Raw genomic sequence first — 24678 nt, 5'->3', positions numbered from 1 at the left:
TCCCCCCCCCCCCCCCCCCAAAAAAAAAAAAGAAAAAAAAAGTCTTAGAGGTTTGGAATGGCATTGGTAATTTTTTACTGGAATGGGATATTTCTTTTTGTTTTCTTTCTGTTTTCCTATTTCACAAACACAAACAACCACATTCACGAATCCTCTCAAGGGCCACTGTAAAACATGCATAATAGACACACACACATAAGGGTGAGGTGGGGGAATTGCAGACCTAGTTTCAGTGAGCTCATGCGTTAAATCATGTCAGCCTTCATCGTGCCCGCAGCTGAGCTTACAGTTCAGCTCCAGAGATGAAGCATCTTCACCAGATCACCCTTCACTTGTCTACACCTCGCACGGCCATTAATCAAAACGTTGGTTTGAATATATCATGTTTTAATATCAATATGAAATTATGTAATATGAATATATATATATATATATATATATATGTGTAAAATGTACAATATTAATGTAAGTTATTAATAATAATGTATATTCTAAAATGTGTATTTTAACAAGGTTCCATACAAACCTATAAATAACATTTATATTAATTAATTAATTATATTTTAATAATACCGTTTCCATTTAAAACTATAAAACAATGTTAATATCATTAATATCATTATAATATCATATATAGCATTATATTCTAAAATGTACATTCTACAATGTTTCCATATGGAACTATAATAACAATATTAATATTGATATTAATATTAATTTAAATGTTAGTGTTAATATTATTAATAATTAATATTAATTAACTGTAAATGTCAATATTAATTAATTCTAAAACATATATACTAAAAAGTTTCCATATTGAACTAAGAAAATTATTCATATTATTAATAACAATATTAATATAAATTTGAATATTAAGACTTAAAATATTTATTTGTAAATTAACATAACACAATATTAACCCCTTCACTTGTCTACACCTCGCACGGCCATTAATCAAAACGTTGGTTTGAATATTTCATGTCGCAGCAACTTCCTTGATCTGAAGGCCGGTAGGACAACACAATGTGAGCGTATAAACCGGCCCTGGCGATTAATATCCATCCAAAGTCTTTATTGTACGTGTTTTTCTCAGATGTTCATGTAAATTTAAATCTGAAAGTCTTCTGTTGATCTGTCAGCAGCTTGGAGAGAATAAAGGTCCAAACCCGATGACCACAGTGATATTAAGACTTAAAATATTTATTTGTAAATTAACATAACACAATATTAACGTTCTAAAATTAATAAAATGCAAAGTGTATATATAGTATTTTCTAAAATGTATATTCTAAAAAGTTTCCATATGGAATTATAATTACAATATTAATATGAATTTAGATTATTATTATTATTATTATTATTATTAGTAATAACATTTACATTTACATTTAGGAAACATCCCATTTACAGTTTATTTAGCAGGCCTTTCATAGTGGTTCCGTGGACATTCATTTTTAGGCAAATATTACTCCCATATTATCAAAAAAACAAACGCAAACAAAAATATAACATAGAAATAGGCAGAAAATGAAATATTCCTTCCTAGCAGAACGTAATAATTCAAACAGCAGATCTATAAACAAGTATTACGCAAAATACTCACGTGCAGCCCTCTGTCTCTTCTGTTGACTAATCGCTTGGCCCGATTAGTTAATAATAATTATTTAGAAAATAATAATTCTTTTTTTAATTAAAAATCTAATTAAATTAAATTAAAAATACATTTTTTTTTCTAACTAGCAATATTTATGTATATTCTAAAATGTTTAATGTAAAAACTAGGGCTGCCCCCTAATAGCCGACTAACCGTTAGTCGACGAGAAGAGGCTTGGTCGACCAAAATTTTATTAGTCTCAGAAAAAAAAATTCCACACGAAGTGGCGAAATTACGTACATCTGGCAGGACATCCATAAGCTCACCTAACATTCATCGACCCCAAATATGGCTTATCATCTAAAATATGTATGTAGTAGCAACTTTACATGGCAGCTCAATCTAATGTTAGCCTAGAAAAAAGTGCACAGTTCACGTGTTTGTGCGGAGTGTGGAAGATGAATATTAGCGCGCTTGGGCTACTGCATGATAGATGGAGGTGCCGCTGCGATCATTTGCTCTTAAAATACTTCGTCATTTTTGGTCATACAGATAAGAGTAATGCATCTTTCGTAGGCTATATGTAATGACTCTACGTTTATTCGTGTGCACTCAGAATAACAACAAAACGTTGCGCTTTTGTAAAATAATGAAAGCAAACAGGATGCGCTTTCTGCCGTCTCGGACTCTGTGAACTTGAGCGCGTCACTTCGAAACTCCGTGTATTCTTGCCTTATTACAGACATGAAAAATATATCTATAGAGAGTGAAACTTTTAAATGAATCAATTCAAATAGAAAACAAATATTCGCAGATTAGGTAATCTGTATGAAACATGTGTACAGGCACATACTGCGAAGAGGACGAGTCAGTGTCGCCGACTTCATCTCTTAAACCGAAAACAGAAAGCACTAGTGTAACAATAAATTATTAAAACGTTAATGTAGTGTACTTGCTGTTTTTCCCTAACACATTCATAATTATTATTGTTGCCTGTGCACTGTGGCAAGCCTTTTTTGCGTGCTCTTGAGCGCTTATTAGGCTATGTAGGCAATTAAAGACTCATTATTATGATTTATATGGTTTATTAATAAAAGTGCGTCTAATAGTCGACTAATGCTTAAAATGAACGACTACTAGTCGACCAGAAAAATCTTTAGTCGTGGGCAGCCCTAGTAAAAACGAATCATTTAGACCTGTTTTGTGAACTGAATCAACCGATTCACTGAAAAGATTTGACTCAAATGAACAATTCATTCACAAATCTGTACTTCTCTCATTAAAGCTTGAGTGAATGTCAAGATTTTCAGTGGTCTTTTTCACACACAAATCTATTATATGACTTTTAAAGACTTCTATATAATGCACAAGTTGTATGGAACACTTTTAGAGTGTTTCTGTGTCTATTTCAGGGATGAAGCTTTTATTGTAATTGCATTAAAAAGTAAAAATGTTACTTGTTAATCCAATTTATCAGAACTCTCTCATTAATAGTATGCTATATTATTGACAGTGTTTCACTTATATTTCATACTTACTGTTTCATTAATCATTAATATCCTTCGATCCACCATACAAAAACGTCAAATAACTTGTTAATCTCGCCATCTGTTTTCAAACCTGTCAGTCTGTTGGTGTTTGTATCAGTGTCTATTCAAAATGAATGTGCACACTTTATGTATGAATATGAGACAAATGCATATGTGTGAAAATAAAGTGATTTTACAGTATGTGTCCCTCCGCAGAAAAACCAAGGCATCCTGCTAGGCGTCGTAGGCACTGACATCCCCATTCAAGAGTTAATGAAAACCATCCCAAAACACAAGGTATGACATTACCACCACAAAATCAATTTTAATCTGTTCAATTTTACACTCTCTATATCTTAAAGCGGGCTGGGGTGCATTATTGCTATCATTTTTAAAATCTCATCTTCTTTTCTCCAGCTTGGAATACATGGATATGCGTTTGCCATCACCAATAACGGATATATCCTGACGCATCCCGACCTGAGGCCCCTGGTAAGGAATGATATCTTGTTTTGGGCCCATATCCAGCCTGATATTAGGATTATGATTTCAAACACCACCTAAAATAGAGCTGAAATATGCTGAAACTACATCCACACCCCAAACAAGCTGGCTCAGGTAAAATCAACCCACACATGAAGTGTGCTTGTGAGAGCGCTGGTGGGACGCTGAAGTGCATCATGGGAGATGTAGTTTTTGTAATCCCAACCCTTTTCCTCTGATATATTGCATGCAGGAATAAAAGCCCATTCATGTGCCTGCCAGGGCTGATCAGAGCACTGAGGTAACTCACCCTTCACAGGGACACCCCTCACCCCGCTCTCAGTCACCCCACGTGACTGCGTGTGCGTGTGTGCGTCTCTGTGTGTCGTGAACGTGTTGGTGTTCTCGTCGTAATGTGGCTCCAGTGCTGCTGTGTATTAGTTTGTGTTTGCGTAGCGGTGGTGTGCATCAGTCAAGGCTTCTCAGTCACCCCACGTGACTGCGTGTGCGTGTGTGCGTCTCTGTGTGTCGTGAACGTGTTGGTGTTCTCGTCGTAATGTGGCTCCAGTGCTGCTGTGTATTAGTTTGTGTTTGCGTAGCGGTGGTGTGCATCAGTCAAGGCTTCTGAGTGTGTGTTAAGAGTGTGTATTTACAGACCACACTGACTCTGTGTTGCTCAACAGGGACAATGTCATTGAATGTGGTAAATGCTAAAATGTGTATTATTAGTGTAAGTAGCATTGGTTATGAACTGGACTGGATTCAAGTATGACACAAAGTAACATTCTTATTAAACTTTATAACTATTTTTAGGCTCTGTTGCAAACCTTAATGAGCTGAATATCTAGAGAAATATTTTTGTCATCATAGGCAAACTCTCAATGTGAAAGCTGTTCCAAAGAGTATAGGGAGCAAAATTATGCTGGATTTTAACAGTATTGGACATTATATGTGGTATGTATCCTTCATGGATATCCCAGAATACATTGCAACAAGGAAAGTTTTTACATTAATGTATATAAAGTGTATTTTATTCAATTAAAAGTATATAAAATGGGAGAAAATAGGTCCATCTAATTAAAAATTGTAACTAATATTTCAGTTCTTTGCAGTATTGTTAGTTAACTCAAACTATCAAAAATATATGTTTATTAACTGAAATAAAAAAAAATATATTTGGTGAAAAGCTTAAAAAAGTGAAATTTAGAAATGTTGCCATGGCAACAAACTAAAATAAAATAAGTTGAAGTGCTAAAATTACTAAAACTGAATAAAGTTAAAATGCAAAAACAAAAATGACAGCGCATAACAAAATTACTGTAACTTAAAAAATGTAAATGAAAACTGACTATACAAATGAAAGCTATATAAAAAGCTATATAAGGCTAAATATTATAACTACTATAAATAATATACTAAAATAACACTGTCAATTTGTATTTTTTGTGTTTGTTATAGTTTTGAATCATGAATTCTGTACCTGCTTGCCTTAAAATATATTTAGATATTAAAATAAAATATAAAGTAAAAATAAATAAAGTTTGGCTTGCATTTTTTTTCCATTGAAATCAATAGATTTACAGCATTCTCAGTGACTTCTTGTGTGCTCCACATGACAAACACCATTAATGTAACCATTGTTGCATCGTTGCAATTTACATAAATTGTTTGAATTTGTTTAGAATGCTGCCTATGTAGACAGCAGATGGCAAGACAACTCATTAGGGATTGGAACAGAGCCACTGACTGACTGAATTTCCAAAGCCAATCTGAGCAAAAAAGATTAGACCGATTATTTTGACACAGATCCCCATAAGCCGAATATTGGCTGCTCTGATAGTGTGTAAACAAAACTCATTCCCACAGTTTGTCGATCCTGCTCCTGGAGTCCCTCAGCACTGCACATACTGGATGTAAAGGTGTTGTAAGCAACTTTTTGGAATACCACACCTATAATGTCTCGACTACTGACAGATATCACTGAAATAGCTGTCCTCAGAAATCAAACCTGTCTCAGTAACAGCACTAGAGTCTGTAAACTGTAAATAAGAGTCAGGCAAGCGGCCCACGCCTTTAAGCCAATCACAAAACCAGTCAATCAGGAATGCTTTGTGCCTGTCAATCATATCCTACGTTTGGGATTGCTTTGATCGTTTTGGGGAAAGGCTGTGTGGTTGAAGTTAGCAAAACGGTGAAACTGAGCAAATTGTTTACAGCACCTTTAACATGCTTCATCACCTGATTAGACACCATAAATGTGCACTGCTAGTTGGAAACCCAAGGAGCAGGAGTGCGAAACGCTAGATTAATGGCCTCTATCACAATGTACTGTACATTTCTGTCTCCTTTGTGTTACCCGTATGATCCCAATTCCTAATTGTAACTGCACTGCCCTCCTCTAAAGCACTTCCTGTCCTCTTTGTGTCTCTTTCTGCAGTACCAGGAGGGCCAGAAGAGGAAGAAACCCAGTTACAGCAGCGTGGACCTGTCCGAGGTGGAATGGGAGGACACAGAGGATGTTGTATGGACCAGTTTTTATTGAGTGCACTCAATGCAGTACACTTAGACCAGAAACTTACTTTATGCAAGTACATAGATGCAAATGCATCGCAGGTTCTCAGTCCTGTTGTGCATTAGGTTCACATACTTGCATAAAGTGTTTTGCATCTTAGAAGTATATAGCATTAAAGTGAATAAGTGCTGCTTCATAAATGTGTTTATTTGTAGTTGCGCACAGCGATGGTGAACAGACGAACTGGCACTTTCTCCATGGAAGTAAAAAGAACAGTGGACAAAGGGGTAACATTTTCATCTTTGCATGCAAGAACTACAATAATATAGGATATTAGTATCATTTTATTTAAAAAAAAAGCATTGGATTAATATCAAAATATCAAAAATACACCTCCCATGACTGCTTAACTTTATAATGTTGTTCCTCACCAGAAACGTGTCTTGACGATGCACAATGATTATTACTACACTGGTATTAAAGGAACTCCATTTAGGTAGGTGATGACTCATATATGTAAATATTTTACGTTTGAACAAACGATTGAAAGTATGTGGCATTGTGATGATGAAAATATGACTTTTTAATGATATTTCCTGTATGTGTTGTAGTGTAGGTGTGGCGCTCTCTCGAGGACATGGGAAATACTTCTTCAAGGGAAATGTTTCACTAGAAGCCGGTGAGGATTTTGTTTATTAGCAAGACTTATGAAAAACAATGCCAAAGTGAGTCAATTCTTATGGTTAAAATGTTTGAATATATTCTCGTCTAGTAGCTGTAAATCACATTTTGCTGTTAAACCCTCAGATTAACCCTCTAACGCCTTACATATTAAAAAAAGAGTCAGTAAATAGTCAGAAAAAAAATTAAAAATGGAACAGTTTATTGACCTTTAGACAAAATATTTTTAAAAGTCAAAAAAGAAAATGTTTGCATATGTGTATTTTTTTGAGTATTATATATCATACTCAAGGAGAAAAAAAACACCTTATTTATGAACCTTAATTAGGCCAAAACTGAGCAAAAATTGCAATTTGGTGCAGTTGCTTATATTTAAATTGCCATACATAAAAAATAATGTATGGATAATCAAGTAAACTTAAGTTGCGTCAGTCCATCATCTTGAAATATTACTAACAATATAAAATTTATTCTTACATTTACTTTATAAAAATATATACATATTTCTAAGATTTCACAGCAAAAAAGACACATGAACCACAACCTAAAGGTGAACATATTTACAGTTGTGCTAAAAAAAAAAGTAGCATAAAGTTGGATTCACTCACCTCACCCCCGAGGAACGGGAACGCCGTATGCAGAATCAACTGTGCCTCTACTGCGGTCAGGCGGGACACATGAGGACTTCCTGCCCAGTTCGTCCCTCACCCAGTTCCCGATCGGTGAGTCTAAACACTCGCATGACCACCTCTGCCTCAAGCCTAAAATTACCAGTCAGACTGCTTGTTAATGACACTACAATTACCACCACCGCTCTATTAGATTCCGGAGCGGCTGGTAACTTTGTCTCATATGAATTCGCTCAGCACCACAAACTAAAACTTACCTCTTGTAACTCTCCCCTGGCAGTGGAGGCGCTAGACGGACGGCCCCTTGGAGAGGGGAGGATTTTAAGCATCACCGAAGAAGTCAAATTACATGTTGGAACCCTGCACTCAGAATTCATTCGATTCTTCGTCATCCACTCGCCCAATCACACTATCATTCTAGGACTGCCCTGGCTCCGCACTCACAATCCACTCATCTCTTGGCGGGAGGGACAAATTATTCAATGGGACGTCAAATGTCAAGATCATTGCCTGACAAAAATTACCCGCGCCCCCAGCAATGCCTCTCTATCACCTGCTCCAGTCCCAAACAACCTTTCTCTGCCCTCAGAATACTCAGACCTCGCCGACGCCTTCAGTAAAAAAAAGGCGTCTCAGCTTCCCACTCACCGTTCTGTTGATTGTGCTATTGACTTAATGCCTGGCACCGCTCCTCCAAAGGGCAGAATCTTCCCGTTATCACAACCCGAATCTGAGGCCATGAAACTTTACATTGACGAGGAACTATCCAAGGGATTCATTCGACCCTCAACTTCTCCTGCCTCAGCCGGGTTCTTTGTAAAGAAGAGGGACGGAGGGTTGCGCCTATGCATTGATTACCGCGGCCTGAATGACATCACCGTTAAGTTTCGATACCCGTTGCCCCTAGTTCCAGCCGCATTAGAACAGCTTCGCCAGGCCAAATACTACACCAAACTAGATCTGCGCAACGCCTACAACTTAATTCGCATCCGTGAAGGAGACGAATGGAAGACGGCGTTTTCCACCACTAGTGGGCACTATGAATACTTGGTTATGCTGTTCGGCCTGGCAAACAGTCCTTCAGTCTTCCAATCGTTCATGAATGACATCTTCCGGGACATGCTCGACCGATGGGTAATTGTCTACATCGACGATATCCTGATTTACTCCAACACTCTGGAGGAACACATCCACCATGTTAGATCTGTGCTGAAACGCCTCATGAAGTATCAACTCTACGCCAAAGCTGAGAAGTGCGAGTTTCACCAAACAAGCACCTCGTTCCTCTGGTATATTATCAGTCAGGAGGGGGTAGCCATGGACGAGAGGAAAGTCAAGGCAGTGTTGGAGTGGCCCCAACCTCAGACAGTCAAGGAATTGCAACGTTTTCTGGGGTTTGCAAACTTCTACAGGCGATTCATCAGGGGCTTCAGTTCGATCGCCGCCCCTCTGACTACCATGACCAAACGTCACACATCCAGACTGATTTGGTCCCCAGAGTCACGTCTGGCCTTCGACGAATTAAAAACTCGGTTCACCACTGCTCCTATTCTCCGACATCCAGACCCAGAACACCCATTCATTGTGGAGGTCGACGCGTCTAATACCGGGGTAGGCGCCATCCTATCTCAACGTCATGGTTCCCCAGCTAAGATGTACCCGTGTGCTTTCTTCTCCCGCAAACTGAGCGCCACCGAACGGAACTACGACGTGGGCAACCGTGAACTCCTTGCCATAAAACTAGCGCTCGAGGAATGGCGGCACTGGCTGGAGGGGGCCACTCACCCGTTTACCGTCCTAACCGATCATAAGAACTTGGAGTACCTGCGTTCGGCTAGACGTCTAAACCCCAGACAGGCCAGGTGGGCGTTGTTCTTCACCAGATTTCGGTTCACCGTCACATACAGACCGGGTTCCAAGAACACTAAAGCCGACGCTCTCTCACGCCAAACCGAGGAAACAGTCCAAGCCACCGCTAGCGACACTATCCTTCCTGAAAGCCTTCTCGTGGCACCTGTACAGTGGGATATCATGACCGAGATCGAACATATGAACCTCCAAGATCCACCGCCTCCCGAATGCCCTGCCAACCTCACTTATGTGCCGGAACCCCAACGACAGCGACTGCTCTCTCAGGTACACGTTACACCCAGCTCAGGTCATCCTGGAATCACTGCCACAGTACACCTGCTCAAGAATCGATTCTGGTGGTCCACTATGCTGACCGACACCACCAAATTCATCCAGGACTGTATCACGTGTCAGACTTCCAAATCACCCAGACAACTCCCGGCCGGCCTGCTACAACCACTACCGACACCACAACGACCTTGGTCTCATATCGCCATCGACTTCATCACCGACCTACCCAATTCCCAAGGTAACACCACCATACTCACAATCATAGACCGATTCTCCAAAGCCTGCCGCCTAATTCCTCTACCCAAGCTCCCTACAGCCTTCGAAACCGCCGAACTGCTCTGCAACCAGGTGTTCAGATTCTATGGCCTACCCGAAGATATCGTGTCAGATCGAGGGCCTCAATTCACTTCCAAAGTATGGTCCGCCTTCTTCAAACACCTCAACGTCAATATCAGCCTTACATCCGGGAGTGACAAAAATGCCTTGAGTTGGGAGGTAAAATATCTGTTTCTGTGGTCAGTTGCACATGAGACATTCCTCATAGTACCTCACTCACAAATTCATGGTTAGATCAGATATAGATCCTTGCAGATTATCACTTAAAATCAATTGCTAAAAAGGAATTAGAGATGACCAGAACGGCCTTATTCAAGATCTGGTGAAGAGGTACCAATAAAATGAAGAGTCACATTAGGTTGCAACATGTTTGATGTTCAAAGCTGTTGTACCACAAAGGATTCAGCTCTTTCAGTTTGAGCTCTCAATTAAAAGTATTTTTCATGTTTAAATGAGGAACGATATACTGCAGGAACAACAGCATTTTGGGGGGAATAGTCTAAGGGAGACTATTTTGGTCAGTGTATTGTACCTTTCTGTTTATTTACTACAACTGCAGTATTATAAATGCATGAATGTTTTGTCAATACTGTAATCGTCTAATGTGCTAATCCAAAGCAAAGCTAATAAAGTTTTCTCTTCTTTTTTTAAAAGGAAAATAAGGTATTTTGCTAATCACTGCTCATCCAAGTTCTAGCTGTGGCCAGATTGTTAACTCCATCCATGTAGGCTATATGCTATACAGCCGTATTCTTTGAATGCACAAACAATACTGGTGCTCAGCTTGTTTTTAACCGCTAAAAACTGTCTCATGCCTCTTCCCAGGTCACACTGCAAGAAATATCTTGACTACCTTCAGCAAACCATAAAACTCAGTGTGGCCGCTATGTAACACAAACTTTGCATCACATTTTAGCTAATTTACATTACATTTGAGGTACATATTTATTTATGCTTTTCATGTACTCTCTGGGAATCATTCCCATGACCTTGACCTTGCTCTGTTTGAGCTAAAATAATGCTTTTCGAATGATCTTCCACTACATGATGTGTTTGAGTTACATGAACTAGCTCACCCCTGTAGCTCAAACATTATAGCATGGTAAAAAATCTAAGTCTTGGGTTTGATTCCCAGGAAATGATTGCAATGTAAACAATTTGAAGGCAATGTAAGTCACTTTGGATAAAAGTGTCAGCCAAATACATAAATGTAAATGTAACCAACCAAACAAACTGATTCACTAAAATGAATCTCTGATTAATTTAAATCCATGCATTTGCAATTCATTTGCAGCATTTTATGTATATTATGTAGCTACATATTCAGTTAAAATGCTGTTGTTCATCACTGTTTTTTAAGTGAGTAAAATGTTTTACAAATATTTCTGTTTACGAATATGTTGATTTCTACTTAGTGTAAAAAAAAAAATAATTCTGCTTGTAGAATTAATAATCTTATTGTTACAGAGGAGGCTCCCGTACCGCCTCCTCCGCACCACCAGAGGGAACTGTCCCCAGAGTATTAGCAATCTCCCATTCGGACTCCATTTCCCATCATCCCTCTTACCTGGGACTGATTACACAATCACACCTGCATCTCATTTACACACACACATATAAGCCACACCATTTCACGAACTCATTGCGAAGTCTTGATTTGCCCCGGCTGTCATTTCCGAGCGTTATACCTGTGTTTGTTTTCTGTGCTTTGATCTTGGACTGTCTCCTGATTCTCTGACTGTTATCTGCCTGCCCCGATCTCTCGCCTGGTTCACGATTCTGCCTCTGCCTTGTCTCTACTGTTCTGCCTTGCCGGTATTTGACCCTGTATTGTCTGACCATTCTTAATAAACTGCAAATGGATCCAAACCCTTCTGATGTGTCGCAACATGTACAAGAGGCTTTCGTACAAAGCTTTGATCATGTTAATCATTTAAAGGCCTTTTTTGCATATTAAATATGATACAGAGGGTTTATAGGTTTAAAACTCAGTTAAGCTTATTTCAGTGTCCAGTGAACTATAAATAATGTTTAAGACCTGTCCTTCATAGGTGAACAGATCTGTTTTCTTGAGACATTCCTCTCCTCTAGCCTGAAAACACAAATATCATAATTCTGTCAGTGTTCTTTTTAACAGCAGTGATACTGGATGTGCTCTTTCTGTGATTTATCCACAAGTATGTAGGAATGTTCCTGATACTTCCAGTTCATCTGTAATCCTCTCTAAACTCTCGTCCACTCGTCTTCGTTTAGGTCTACATGATCTGGAGCAGCCGGATGTTGCCCTCGCTGATGAATGGTACCTTTATAGAAACTCACCAATATAAATTTCTATTGCTGTCATTAACCACACAAGTAATACATTTTGTCTTTATGTTTCAGGACATACTGTAACTAATACATTTTGTCTTTATGTTTCAGGACATACTGTAACCCAGATGAGCACCATGAGCATCGTCACCTGACTCAAGTTCAGGCCATCAGACTCTACATGACCAGCCGTAAACCACATCTCAAATGTGAGCAGCATTTCAGATTAACTTTTTAATGCACACTTCTGGTCTTATTATAATCGATACATCAGTGCAAGATTTTTCTTTTCAGCTCAATCAGTTTTCAGTTAAATGAGCTCAGTTTCATAGTGCAGTATAGTAGCAGTTGCTCCTGAAAAGTTTTGCCACATTGTCCTCCATCTAGATCTTTCACCTTGCTTACAAAATTACCTCAGTCGTTTAAACACTGTCCCCATTAAAGTTGCTGTCCGATGAGTATTAAATGTCCTCTCGTGCGTGTTGTAGGTGACAGAGAGCTGATTCAGCAGGTTTTGTTTGACGCTGTAGTAACGGCTCCCTTAGAAGCGTACTGGACTGGACTGGCCCTCAATAAGTCTGAGTGAGTTTGGACTTTTACTTGGTCATATTTACTAAATTAGCTTCAAGAAGCCTTTTAGTTCAGTAAATTTCTTACATAACTATTTTCCACCTCCTGTCTGTCTCTTAAATCTAAACAGGCTGTTTTTGCAGCTAGTTTTTAGCAAATTATGTTGGTTGTCTGGGTAGGAAAACTGTGAGACCATTCATACACCTATTTTGCCTAAAACAGTTTTTGTTTGTTTTTATCAACAGGAACTCTGATAAAGGGGTTGAGATCGCTTTTCTCGGCACTCGCACTGGTCTTTCCAGAACCAACCTGTTTGTGGTTCCCGAGCAGCTGACCAATCAGTGAGTCCTAATGCAAATGACCGGCCAATGACGGATTCTGATCTCATTACGCTGGCCAATAAAAGGCCTCTGAGTGTTAATGATGATTGATGAAGTAAAATATCCTCCATGGTTGAATGTGTTTGTAGAGATTTTCTCACTGCGGAAGACAAGGAGGGCGTCTTTAACGCAGATCACTTTCCTCTGTGGTATAAAAGAGCCGCAGAGCAGGTGCCCGGCACCTTTGTGTACTCCATTCCCTTCAGTTCAGGTATGACGTTCAAGCACATTAACACACATCCATGTCATGCAACATACTTTAAGCATTTAAAGTCCGCATGAACCGGAAGTTGCTGCCGACTTTATTTCAGTGTAGTGACGTATTTCCTTCTGAAACGGAATATTGAATAGAGGGCATGGTTTTATTTTGGCGCTTCTCCTCTCTGTCTATCACTCATATCAAACTAACGGTTGGAGGGGTGTGTTTAAAAGGATATTCTGCACCAAGCCGTCAAACTGACATCATCAGAGAAGGACTGCCATTCCAGAGCAGAAGCAAATGTTCAGATTTTGATTAAAGATTACGAAAACAAACAATTTTTTTCAGCGGATTAACTTGCACGGATTAATTGTTAACATCAAGACTAGCAATGTGCGCTAGTAAAGTAAATAAAGTCAATTTTGATTTCATGCCGACTTTAAGGACAATGCAGAAAAAAACGTATTAATACTCATTTAATTCTAATTGCATTTCAGTCCATAATTATGTCGATAGCAAAGTCATGTTTTTAAGTGGGGAAAAGAAAAAAAAAGGAAAATAATCAATTAAACATTTTATATTAGATTTATTGCATTATAATTAAATATTACATATATTTAGATATATTTAATTTATTATTTAATCTAAATTTAAATATATTAAGATTAAAATTAATGATATAATATTAAATAAAATATATATTTAAAATATATAATTATATAATACATATTTTGTTTTGTTTTTTACACGTTTTATCCAAAATTGTGAATTTAATTGCGTAAAAAAGTAATAACACCTTTCATCAACATGACAGGATGAGAACACCTTTCACAATTTGAGGAAACATTCATGCCTTTAGCCAGACAGTCTGGGACAAGTTAAGCACTGAAGTTTTTTGCTTGGGTTTAGAGATTGGGTTCAAATTAATAATAGTTATTGACATTGTAGTGATCTACAATAAACATCAAAATCATTCTGTACTTATACTTACCTATTGCTCCACCACACATCTTTAGCCCATCACTCAGCTGATTTGTTTTGCATAGATCATCATGTACTCATATTTCAGGTTGATCTCCAGAATACAGTTTTATGCCACACTAGTCAATGTCCATGTGCTGAAAGCTGCATACTGTTACGGCGCGTCTGTGTGGTTTGTTACTCTAGCTGCACTGTACTGCTTTCCTCACGCAGGCTGTCTGCTTATCTCTCTTTCCTTCGCCTGTAATTAATGTGCCCTACTTTTACGTTCACGCAATGTGTGTGTGTGTGTGTGTGACAGATCAGGATCATTACATCCCACTCAACAGCTCTTGGGCTCCTTATCACACAGACAGCGCTGAACTCCTCCCTGATCAAACACTCTCCCTCATCTGCCTGTACCACTATAAATGAGCTCTGTTTCATCATGTAACTGAGTGTTTGTTTCAATCCATGCCTCTTTTGACCTGAATATGCAAACGAAGGAGTTGCTCTTAATGGATTTATGCTTATAAATATTTATGTAAATAAATGCTGCCCTCTGGTGGTTATGACATGTCATTCGGAGCAACGGCATACCATTTTATTGTACGTCCAAATCAAAAATTAATCATTACATTTATTTTTATTTCCCAAGAGAAGAGTATTTTATTCAGTCTTGGTCATATTTTCTTTTATCTTCTGTAGTTTTATTCATGTTTTTCGAATTTTAGAGAGGTCATGTTGGCGTCTGTCTAATTTAACCACTTTGTGCACATGACATAAATGTATACTTTGACGTCAACAATAATAGATATGCATACCATTTTTGCATCCCTTTCTAAATGGTCTTAAGCCTGTTTATTTTGCTTTCCTAATTACGCATAATTATATGCTTAGTTACATTTTATCATTTGTATTTAGCATTGTTTTTCCCCCTCAGAACAGACCGGCAAGCCATTTTTGGATGATAAACCAGCAGTTTTAGTGGATAATTAAATAAGTGGACCAGTTCTCATGTTCATTGATGATTTTGCTATAAATGCTATATAAGGAGGCATTTATGCTCAATTGTGTTATTTCTTTTAAGGGGGTGAAAATAAGAGTGTGGTTTTGGCGAGCACTGCTATCCAACTACTCGATGACAGGAAGTCTCCTATAGTGGCAGGTACTTGTCTTCCTATTTCAAAGCAAAATTAATACATTATAAAATATTCTTTTTCAAATGTATTATTGGCCAATACATTACACTGACCACAGCTAAACATCATTTATTAAATGTGTCTTTTACGACAAAGCTGTGGGAATTCAAATGAAGCTGGAATTCTTTCAGAGAAAATTTTGGACGGCCAGTCGGCAGGTAAGCACAGACATATAAGCTTATGGGAATATAAATATATACATTTATCAAACCAGACCTTCTAGATGTGTTGAATTGTGTATTATTACCTGCTGCATAAGAGCTCTGTTTGATGTGTTCATGAGCAACAGTGTATAAGAGACCATAATGATAGATATTGCTCTAAACTAATGTAACTCTTTATAAGCAAGGATCTGTATATAAATGGCATTCATGTACATTTGCTTCATGTTTTCACCACTGCATGTGTCCACACAGTGCAATGCTCTGGATGGGAAATGTACCATCAGCTGTGATAATGAGGTAAATGGGACTCTGTTTCTCTCCCTTTGGCCATATTTTCAGTGATGGAGCTCATAAAATGGCCTGTATTCACCACATGCTCATTATACAATGGACATTTCTGGAACATGACAGGCTTACTAGATCAGTCTGCTCTTCTTTTATGATATATGACATATGACAGTGCCTCATGGCGTTTCTCATTTTAAATTCTGCCTCTTTTATTAATGGCTTTGGCATAAAAAAGCTATAAAATGCATATTATTTTACTGTCTTGACATTTGTAATGATTTAAGATCACAACAGATCAAAGCTTGCTGAATCATTTATTTAAATTAATATTCTCTGTTTCTGACTCCCATTAGGACATTAAATGTTATCTCGTAGACAACAATGGTTTCATCTTGGTCTCTGAAGACACTTTACAGGTATGATATACAGAGAATTGTAGCACAAGGGCTGTACGAAAAGACCAGGTAGCATAAAAACCACCCTGTGTCAATATGTCAATAACTTTCCATAATGACTATATCTTTAACTATAACCTTCCATAATGTGTTTCCCACAGACGAACCTCTTCTTTGGAGAAGTGGAGGGAGCCGTCATGAACAAACTGCTTCTGATGGGCTCATTTAAAAAGTGAGAGATAGCACACTCTCTCTCTCTCTCTCACACACATACACGTAGATAGATAGATAGATAAATGTTAATTAACCTATTTTGTCAAGTTTCAAGAATTTACATTGTACATCTGTAAACCTGTAAAAAGTAAATGCCCTATTTTGCATATGTTTATGAGGTCAATAAAAATGATTGGGCAAGTACAGCATGTACAGCAACCTGTTTTAATAAACAAAAAATGTCATATTTATTATCTTTTTGGAATACTGAAAATGAAAAGTTACTGAAATACTGAAAGTTTTTTTTGTCTTGTTTTAATCCTTATGATAAATTGTGTCCAGTTGTTTACAGAAAATATATCCTGAATTATTATCCTGATTTACTTTGCCTTATAGGCAGATGTGTTTTAAGCATAAAACTCTATCAATTGTGCTATATTTAGAAAAAAAAGGTTTTTTTTTTTTTTTTACTTCATAAATATGTATTTAATGAAACCTGCATTGTTTAGCTTGTGATTGGTTGTCTGTTCTTAAATGATGGTAAAATGTTATACTACGTTTACATTAGTTACCATTGGTTAATTCATTAACATTAACAATGTTCAATACATTTGTTACAGTATTTATTAATCTTTGTTAATGTTAGTTAATAAAAATATGACTGTTAATTTTTAGTTCATGTTAACCCAGGTCCACTAACAGACAACTTTTTGATTTTAATAATGTAGTAGTAAATATTGACATTTGACAATAACAAAGGTTAATAAATGCTTTAGAATGATTTAGTTAACTAGTTCATGTTAACTAATGTAGTTAACAAATGTAGCCTAGTTACCTTTCAATCTAGCACCACATGCACTGAAATATGGCACATAAAGCAGGGTCGAAAGTGGTGCTAAATTCATTTAAAAAATGTATGAAACGTTCCTTAAGCCAGTGTTAAAGTGGTTTTAACCTGGGGTTAAAGAAGATATTAACCCAAGGTTGCGTTTAGTAGTGAATCTGCTTCTACTTTTGTTTCTCCTAGGATGAATTTGTATGACTATCAGGCTCTCTGTAAAGAGTACGCAGGCAGCAGTGACAGCGCACGCACTCTGCTGGATGTGAGTACGCTATTATATGTGCTGTAGCGTTAGACTTCAGTGCCTCTGGATTCTGTTTCCTGTCTCCACTGACACGCTGCTCTCTTCCTTTCAGCCCTTCACCTCTGTCAAATGGCTCTTGACAGAACTTGTCATGTGAGATAAAAAGCCTTTTGCCTTATAATTATTGTCAGCTTGGGATTTTCAGTCTGTTTCTGAGTGGAAATGTCTTTTTCACAGATTTCTGCTGGAGTTTAACATGTACAGCTGGTGGAACTGTGACACGACAGTCAAAGGTATCAGTCCATGTATGACAGGGACTCTTTTAGAAACATGTTAATTGGGTTACATGCTCCTGTGAGCACGCCCTTGTTATTTTTCATTTCTTCCACATGATATATAATAGATATTAGATTTTCATCTAATAAAGGACTAAAAAGCCTATAAATCTCAATTAATCTGTAAGGCGATGACATGTGAATCACACATGGCAAAGAAAAAAGTAGTTTACATGTACTGTCATGTTAGCTGTCATGACCATAATGCAAACAAAAATGATGTATATTGAAATATATCTAAATAATGATAATTTATTCCAGTTGTACAGTGCCATTTTTGAATTTAGTGTTAATGTGTGCAGCCCAGAGAGCTCAGAGGACAATGATGGTGCCGTGTGACACTGAATACCCGGCTTTCGTCTCTGAGCGCACCATCAAAGAGACCACAGGGAACATTGACTGTGGTGGCTGTATACGGTGAGAACATCTGTTTATGTCTGTGTGTGTGCATGCTTATTTATAATGCACAGCAGAAAGAAGGAGAAATTGGTGTAAATTTGTGTTTTGAAACAAAGTACTTTAAAATGATTCTGATGCAACACTAATGCATTTGCATGTTCTAATGAAACACTGTGCTGTTCTTAAAGTGATACAGATTAAAAGAGGTCGCTGTACTAGCATTTGCTTTGTGAAAACACCATAAAACCCCACTTGCATATATATTTTACATTATGATTTGAAATCATTTATATAGTAATACATTTCTGTTAACTTCATTTATAACATGAAAACATTTGAAACATAATTACTATATTAATGTTATAGATTAGTTAGTTCTAGTCTCGTATAAAGTGTTATGCCAATTCTTAATATTCTTCTTCATGACACATATATTTAAAGTAGAAAGTAAAAAATATTTAATATACAACTGAAAGGCCTTAGATATAGACATAGACAAAGATCTAACTCTGACAGCCACCCCCACGCTTCTAATTAAAAAGCATCAAGCTAGAACTGTATGAGAGCCTGTGTCGCAGATAACTGACACCCTTCTGTGGAAAGCTGTTTAGCCTATATGTGGTTATTTTGCTCTCAATAGCAGCTGCACACATACATCTGAAAGAATAAACATAGCATGATCTGACATTAAAACAGAGCTTCGCTTCTCTCTCTCTCACATCTTTATTTCTGACAAGTGCTATGTAGCTAAATGTCATGTAGACAATAATAATTGTTCCACAGTATTCTGGTATTATGCTTATTTATATAAAATGTAACAACATGTATTTTATAGATATATTAGTAATAATAAGATGTTTAGATTCTGTTTTAAATTCAGATTTTAAAATATAGGGATAGTTCACCCAAAAATGAAAATTATTTCAATTCTTTCCATAGTTGCTCCAATCCTGTCTAAGTTTCTTTCTTCTGTTGGGCACAAAATTTGATATTTTAACCCTTAAATGCATACCTTGGGTCTTTAGCGACCCGGGACGTCATTCACTACCCTCTCCCTCCTTCACCGCCAAAATAATTAAATATCTGATGACTCAGTAAGTGCAATTTACTCCTCAAGGTGGCACTGTTTGATAGACAATGATGAAGTGATGTTTCACTCATAATTACCGCAGGCATAAAACAAAAGAATATAATTAGCAAAAATTGAACTGGCTTGAATGGCTTTACTGCAGAGCAATTACTGTCCGCAATGAAATATAAGTTGATCATTGGTCATTTGATGGTGGATGTGGTGAATAAGCTGCAGGCGATCTAAATATTGATCTTTAAGTCATTGAAAACTATAGTTTTCAGAATATGGTTGAGATCGCGAATATAAGCCAGATGCTGAATGTACTGGGGAAGTGCTGATGACAGTGATGGTAAAATCATCTGCTCAAATTGAACCCTTCTAAGTTTCAAAAGGTAACAAAATATGCTTTATTTAATTCTTTTGTAATTGTTATTAAAATATCAGGAGAGTTTTATGCTATTGCAACAGTTAGAGATCCATCCGTGTTGGATATATACTGTAGGTCCAGGTCCCTGAAGTCCCGAATATGTAATAATGACTGGCGAAACATCTATGCATTTAAGGGTTAATGAATGTTGGTAACCAATCAGTTGACAGTAGCCACTGACTTCCATAGTATGGAAAAAATACTATGGAAGTCAATGGCTACTGTCAACTGTTTGGTTACCAACATTCTTCAAAATTTCTTCTTTTGTGTTTCAATAGAAGAAAGAAACTCATACAGGTTTGAAACAGGTTTGGAGGGTGAGTAAATGATGACAGAATTTTCATTGTTGGATGAACTATCCCTTTAAGATATATATTCCCCCCGGTTTCACAGACGAGGCTTAAACCTAGTCCCAGACTAAAATGTAAGTCTGAGCTCTTTCAACTGAAAGAAACTTGCACTGACTGATCTTAAAATATATCAGTGCCATTGTTTTGTCTCAAGATGCACACCAGTAATGTTTTTTCTAAGGCACGTTTATAAAAATTACTTAAATGTCCTAACTGAACTATGGCCTAATCCTGATTTAGTCTAAACCCTGTCTGTGAAACCAGGCCATAGAGTATTAGATATTTGGAGATATTTGATTATTAAATTTAGGTAAAATATAGTCATGTTTTAGTGTTTCTTTTGAAAGTGTTCTTTTTTTCTTTGACTTGCAGAAATGTAGGGTACAATTAGGCCTATATGTGGTTTCTCTGGTTAGGCCTAAAGATTATTAAAACATTATTTTTATAGAACAGACCTGATTTGTCATTAGGTGAACAAGAATCTCACATATCACAAAACATGCATTTTATAGATATATTAGTAATAACAAGATATTTCGATTCTGTTTTAAATGCAGATTTTAAAATGTTTAGATTGGATAAAGATATTTAAAGGGATAGTTCACCCAAAATGAAAAGGTGAGGGACGACCACTTCTACAGGTTTTGTGAACAAGAATCGCACATCTTTTTTTGTATTTTTTCCCCACTCAGGACCTTTGTAATTCAGCAGATTCCCAGCAGTAACCTGTTCATGGTGGTTGTTGAGAATAAATGTGACTGTAGCTCTACCCCTCCGGTTACCATGGAGCCCATTGAGATCATTTATATCCTTTTTATAAAATAACAAAACATCTACTTGTTTAGAATGTTATGTTTAGCATGAGTATTTGTATAATTATCAGCCTTGACCTCTGAGCACATAATGAGTCTCTGAAGTGTGACAGGCTGAAGTTTCAAAAGGATCGCAGACGGCCACAGTCCTGTCATCCATTTCATCAGGAGGTACATAATGCATGATGCTGTAGTATTAACAGTGTTGGGGAGTAACTAGTTACATGTAACGGCGTTTGTCTTTGTTTACTTAGTTAAGTAGGCCTATAGCAGCCCATTGCTCATCAGTCATCACTCAAAATACTGTATAAAGGACATCATTATTATCTGTTACAGTAGCAGACAAATAATCATATTTTATAATAGGTTTAGGGGGAGCTAGGACAGACAACAATACAACCCTTACGAAAATGAATGATGATTTTTTACTATAAATCCAAAGACAATGGTTACTATTGTCAAACCGTGGTAACCACAAGAAGCTCACGGTGTTTGCATATATATATATATATATATATATATATATATATGAGTACATGAAAACAAAAACATAATCTCTAGAACTGCTCTTTCCTGTAGTTATGCAAAGATTTGGTTTCAAAAATAGTATCAGTAAACTATTTCTTATGATTTTAAATCTGCATTGAACTTCAGATCAATCTCAAAGTAAAAGGCGGTACTAAAGTCTGATTTTGTGGTGGATGTGTTCAAATTTGATCATCTTCAAGTGAGGAAGGATTTTGAAAGTCTGAGCACTACTGTAAGGTTAACCCTGCATGGTGTAAATGTTTGAAAATGATTAACAGTTGCAAATAAACATTCATTAGAAATGTAGAAAAGTAATCAAAAAGTAATCAAAAGTAATCAGTTACTTTAATAAAGCAATTGAAAAAGTTACACTACTATTACATTTTAAATAGGGTAACTTGTAATCTGTAACCTATTACATTTCCAAAGTAACCTTCCCAACACTGAGTATTAAACATCTGCTTTTGATGATCAACACCATACCAGATTTTAAACTATACTGAAAAGTTCTCCAATATTTTGAAACTGCTGTTCATGTACTTCATAATCATATATTTTATTTTAAAGTACCCCATTCACTCTGCCTGTAAAATGCTCATCCACATCACAGCTGAAAGAAAGTACACTCGAAAAGATTTAGTGGACCATTCACTCTTCAGTTTTATGCCTCTTGCAGGGCTTTCAGCTCATTTGGAGTCATTCTGTGGCTGAAAGTTAAATTTATCCAATCAATTTGAATGTGTAGTGTAGTATTCAATGATTTTGTTTAATTCTATTTTTGAACAGGAGAATGCTATGGAATGCGGATCAGCGAATGCTTTGAGTTTTCCACTGGTGGCCATTTTATTCTCAGTGTTGCCGTTCGTGATCAGCAGGTGACCTCTGACCCCTGCCTTGACCCATTAGGCTTACTATACACTCGAATCAGAGAGCCTTGCTTATGCCAAACATGAGTCCACAGAGACAAAATCATCTTTGTGATGTCTGGATTACTGAAGATAGATGATATTTATTACAAAGACTGTGTTAGAATGTGCTGAGTGTTTTCTTCTTACATGTGGACCAGTGAACATGCCTGGATATCAGTGGCCGCCACGAGAGCCACAGCTAAACGCAGTCCATGTAGCTGTTCTTCAAGGTGCATACATCTCAACTTTAGTCTTAATCGGTACTGTGTGAAGCGCAGACAAAAACTGAGCAGAAATGTCTTTTATTTCTTTATTACTTGCCTGCCGCTCAGATTTATTCTGTGTTTAATTTGGAGTCTTAAGATGCATGACGTGACAAAATAGGAATATTTCACAGAGCTGTTTGTAAGAATAGCGTACATTGTCATCAAAAGATGAGATGTGGATTCTTCACAAACTTTATAAGTTTTGCCTGCTTAAAAAAGTACTTGGAAAATAACTTTTAATTGCCTAATCCCTTTACATCAAAGGAAAGCCATGTTATGTAAATAAAAACATATTTTCCATCATTTTTCTGATTCACTGAGTGTGCTATTTATAAACTTTGAGTTATAATAAGGCAAAGATCTCTAATATCTCTTGACATGTAATGTATTTTATTTTTAAATGGGCACAAATCATGAAAGTAATAAAATCTGACAACATTTGTATTATAAATGTAGCCCTTTCAGTGCAAATGACACAAAAAACGTAAACTTAAAAAAAAAAATTCTGTAAAATAAAAAAATTGTAAAAAACATGGCAGCTGTGGTTGCCAGAATGCATACATCTCAACTTTAGTCTTAATCGGTACTGTGTGAAGCGCAGACAAAAACTGAGCAGAAATGTCTTTTATTTCTTTATTACTTGCCTGCCGCTCAGATTTATTCTGTGTTTAATTTGGAGTCTTAAGATGCATGACGTGACAAAATAGGAATATTTCACAGAGCTGTTTGTAAGAATAGCGTACATTGTCATCAAAAGATGAGATGTGGATTCTTCACAAACTTTATAAGTTTTGCCTGCTTAAAAAAGTACTTGGAAAATAACTTTTAATTGCCTAATCCCTTTACATCAAAGGAAAGCCATGTTATGTAAATAAAAACATATTTTCCATCATTTTTCTGATTCACTGAGTGTGCTATTTATAAACTTTGAGTTATAATAAGGCAAAGATCTCTAATATCTCTTGACATGTAATGTATTTTATTTTTAAATTGGCACAAATCATGAAAGTAATAAAATCTGACAAAATTTGTATTATAAATGTAGCCCTTTCAGTGCAAATGACACAAAAAACGTAAACTTAAAAAAAAAAAATTCTGTAAAATAAAAAAAATTTAAAAAACATGGCAGCTGTGGTTGCCAGAAATTCACAGTGAAAAATATGAGTGGGTTTGAGAGAATGCACATTATTGATAACAAAAATAAAAATAAACAAAACTATTAAAATAAAATACAATCATAAGTGACGTCATGCCGGGACTTCAGGGAATGTCCTTTTTCTGTTTTCTCCATAAATATGTATTTATGAATCATAATTCATTGTTTTTCTTACAAAAACTATGTTAAAGGTGACACATCATGAAAATCTGACTTTTCCAGGTTTTAAGTGCTATAATCAGGTCCCCGGTGCATCTACCAACCAAGGAAACGTGAAAAAGATTAACCCAGTAACTTTGTTTTGGTAAGCCTTTTTCTGCAAGCGTCTGAGAAAATGAGCGCGTCTGATTTCGCTCCCTTGGTGACGTTGCAAAGGGATCTCATTATAATATTACCGCCCCTTAGTCTGTAAGTTTCCACCCACGGTGCCATCATTTTGATTTCACAAGCGACAAATGTGTACCAGCTCTAATGCCTTGGCGAAAGTTTGAGCAAAACATGCTAACTGTTCTGTCTTTGGCTGCACAGACGAGCACAGAACACTATTTAGAGTCCCAGCCTCAGAGGAGACAACAGAGCAGTGGATTTATTGATTTATTTACTGTATATTGCTGCTGCCACACAGATCTAAAATAAACATCCGATTTATTTCCCAGCTGTTTACCTTCACAGACATAACCTACTGTTTTTGTAACTCGTGTGTGTTTTTAACGTAAACTTGTGTGTGAATGAGAACTTAGTTTAGTACTCACA

The 24678-nt window shown here is 36.7% G+C and overlaps 1 protein-coding gene across 1 annotated transcript in view; it reads left to right on the top strand.

The window, feature by feature from the left end:
* LOC107686000 (voltage-dependent calcium channel subunit alpha-2/delta-3-like) overlaps nucleotides 1-23038 on the top strand; it is a 42541-nt gene extending 19503 nt beyond the window's left edge. Inside the window, exons 13-36 of the mRNA XM_016482788.1 lie at nucleotides 278-334; nucleotides 3340-3420; nucleotides 3541-3615; nucleotides 6044-6127; nucleotides 6334-6405; nucleotides 6553-6614; nucleotides 6730-6797; nucleotides 12160-12205; nucleotides 12328-12425; nucleotides 12705-12798; nucleotides 13032-13127; nucleotides 13256-13377; nucleotides 15416-15493; nucleotides 15624-15685; nucleotides 15944-15988; nucleotides 16333-16395; nucleotides 16536-16606; nucleotides 17615-17690; nucleotides 17785-17825; nucleotides 17910-17965; nucleotides 18310-18424; nucleotides 20948-21060; nucleotides 21156-21238; nucleotides 22382-23038. Of these exons, the coding sequence (XP_016338274.1) occupies nucleotides 278-334; nucleotides 3340-3420; nucleotides 3541-3615; nucleotides 6044-6127; nucleotides 6334-6405; nucleotides 6553-6614; nucleotides 6730-6797; nucleotides 12160-12205; nucleotides 12328-12425; nucleotides 12705-12798; nucleotides 13032-13127; nucleotides 13256-13377; nucleotides 15416-15493; nucleotides 15624-15685; nucleotides 15944-15988; nucleotides 16333-16395; nucleotides 16536-16606; nucleotides 17615-17690; nucleotides 17785-17825; nucleotides 17910-17965; nucleotides 18310-18424; nucleotides 20948-21060; nucleotides 21156-21238; nucleotides 22382-22474 (1851 nt within the window). The 3' untranslated portion in view covers nucleotides 22475-23038. The remainder of the gene's footprint in view (nucleotides 1-277; nucleotides 335-3339; nucleotides 3421-3540; nucleotides 3616-6043; nucleotides 6128-6333; nucleotides 6406-6552; nucleotides 6615-6729; nucleotides 6798-12159; nucleotides 12206-12327; nucleotides 12426-12704; nucleotides 12799-13031; nucleotides 13128-13255; nucleotides 13378-15415; nucleotides 15494-15623; nucleotides 15686-15943; nucleotides 15989-16332; nucleotides 16396-16535; nucleotides 16607-17614; nucleotides 17691-17784; nucleotides 17826-17909; nucleotides 17966-18309; nucleotides 18425-20947; nucleotides 21061-21155; nucleotides 21239-22381) is intronic.
* The last annotated feature ends 1640 nt before the right edge of the window (nucleotides 23039-24678 follow it).

Source organism: Sinocyclocheilus anshuiensis, unplaced genomic scaffold, assembly GCF_001515605.1.
Source record: "Sinocyclocheilus anshuiensis isolate Anshui unplaced genomic scaffold, SAMN03320099.WGS_v1.1 scaffold465, whole genome shotgun sequence".
Taxonomy (NCBI): Eukaryota; Metazoa; Chordata; class Actinopteri; order Cypriniformes; family Cyprinidae; genus Sinocyclocheilus; species Sinocyclocheilus anshuiensis.
This window is presented reverse-complemented; position numbering and strand designations above follow the sequence as displayed.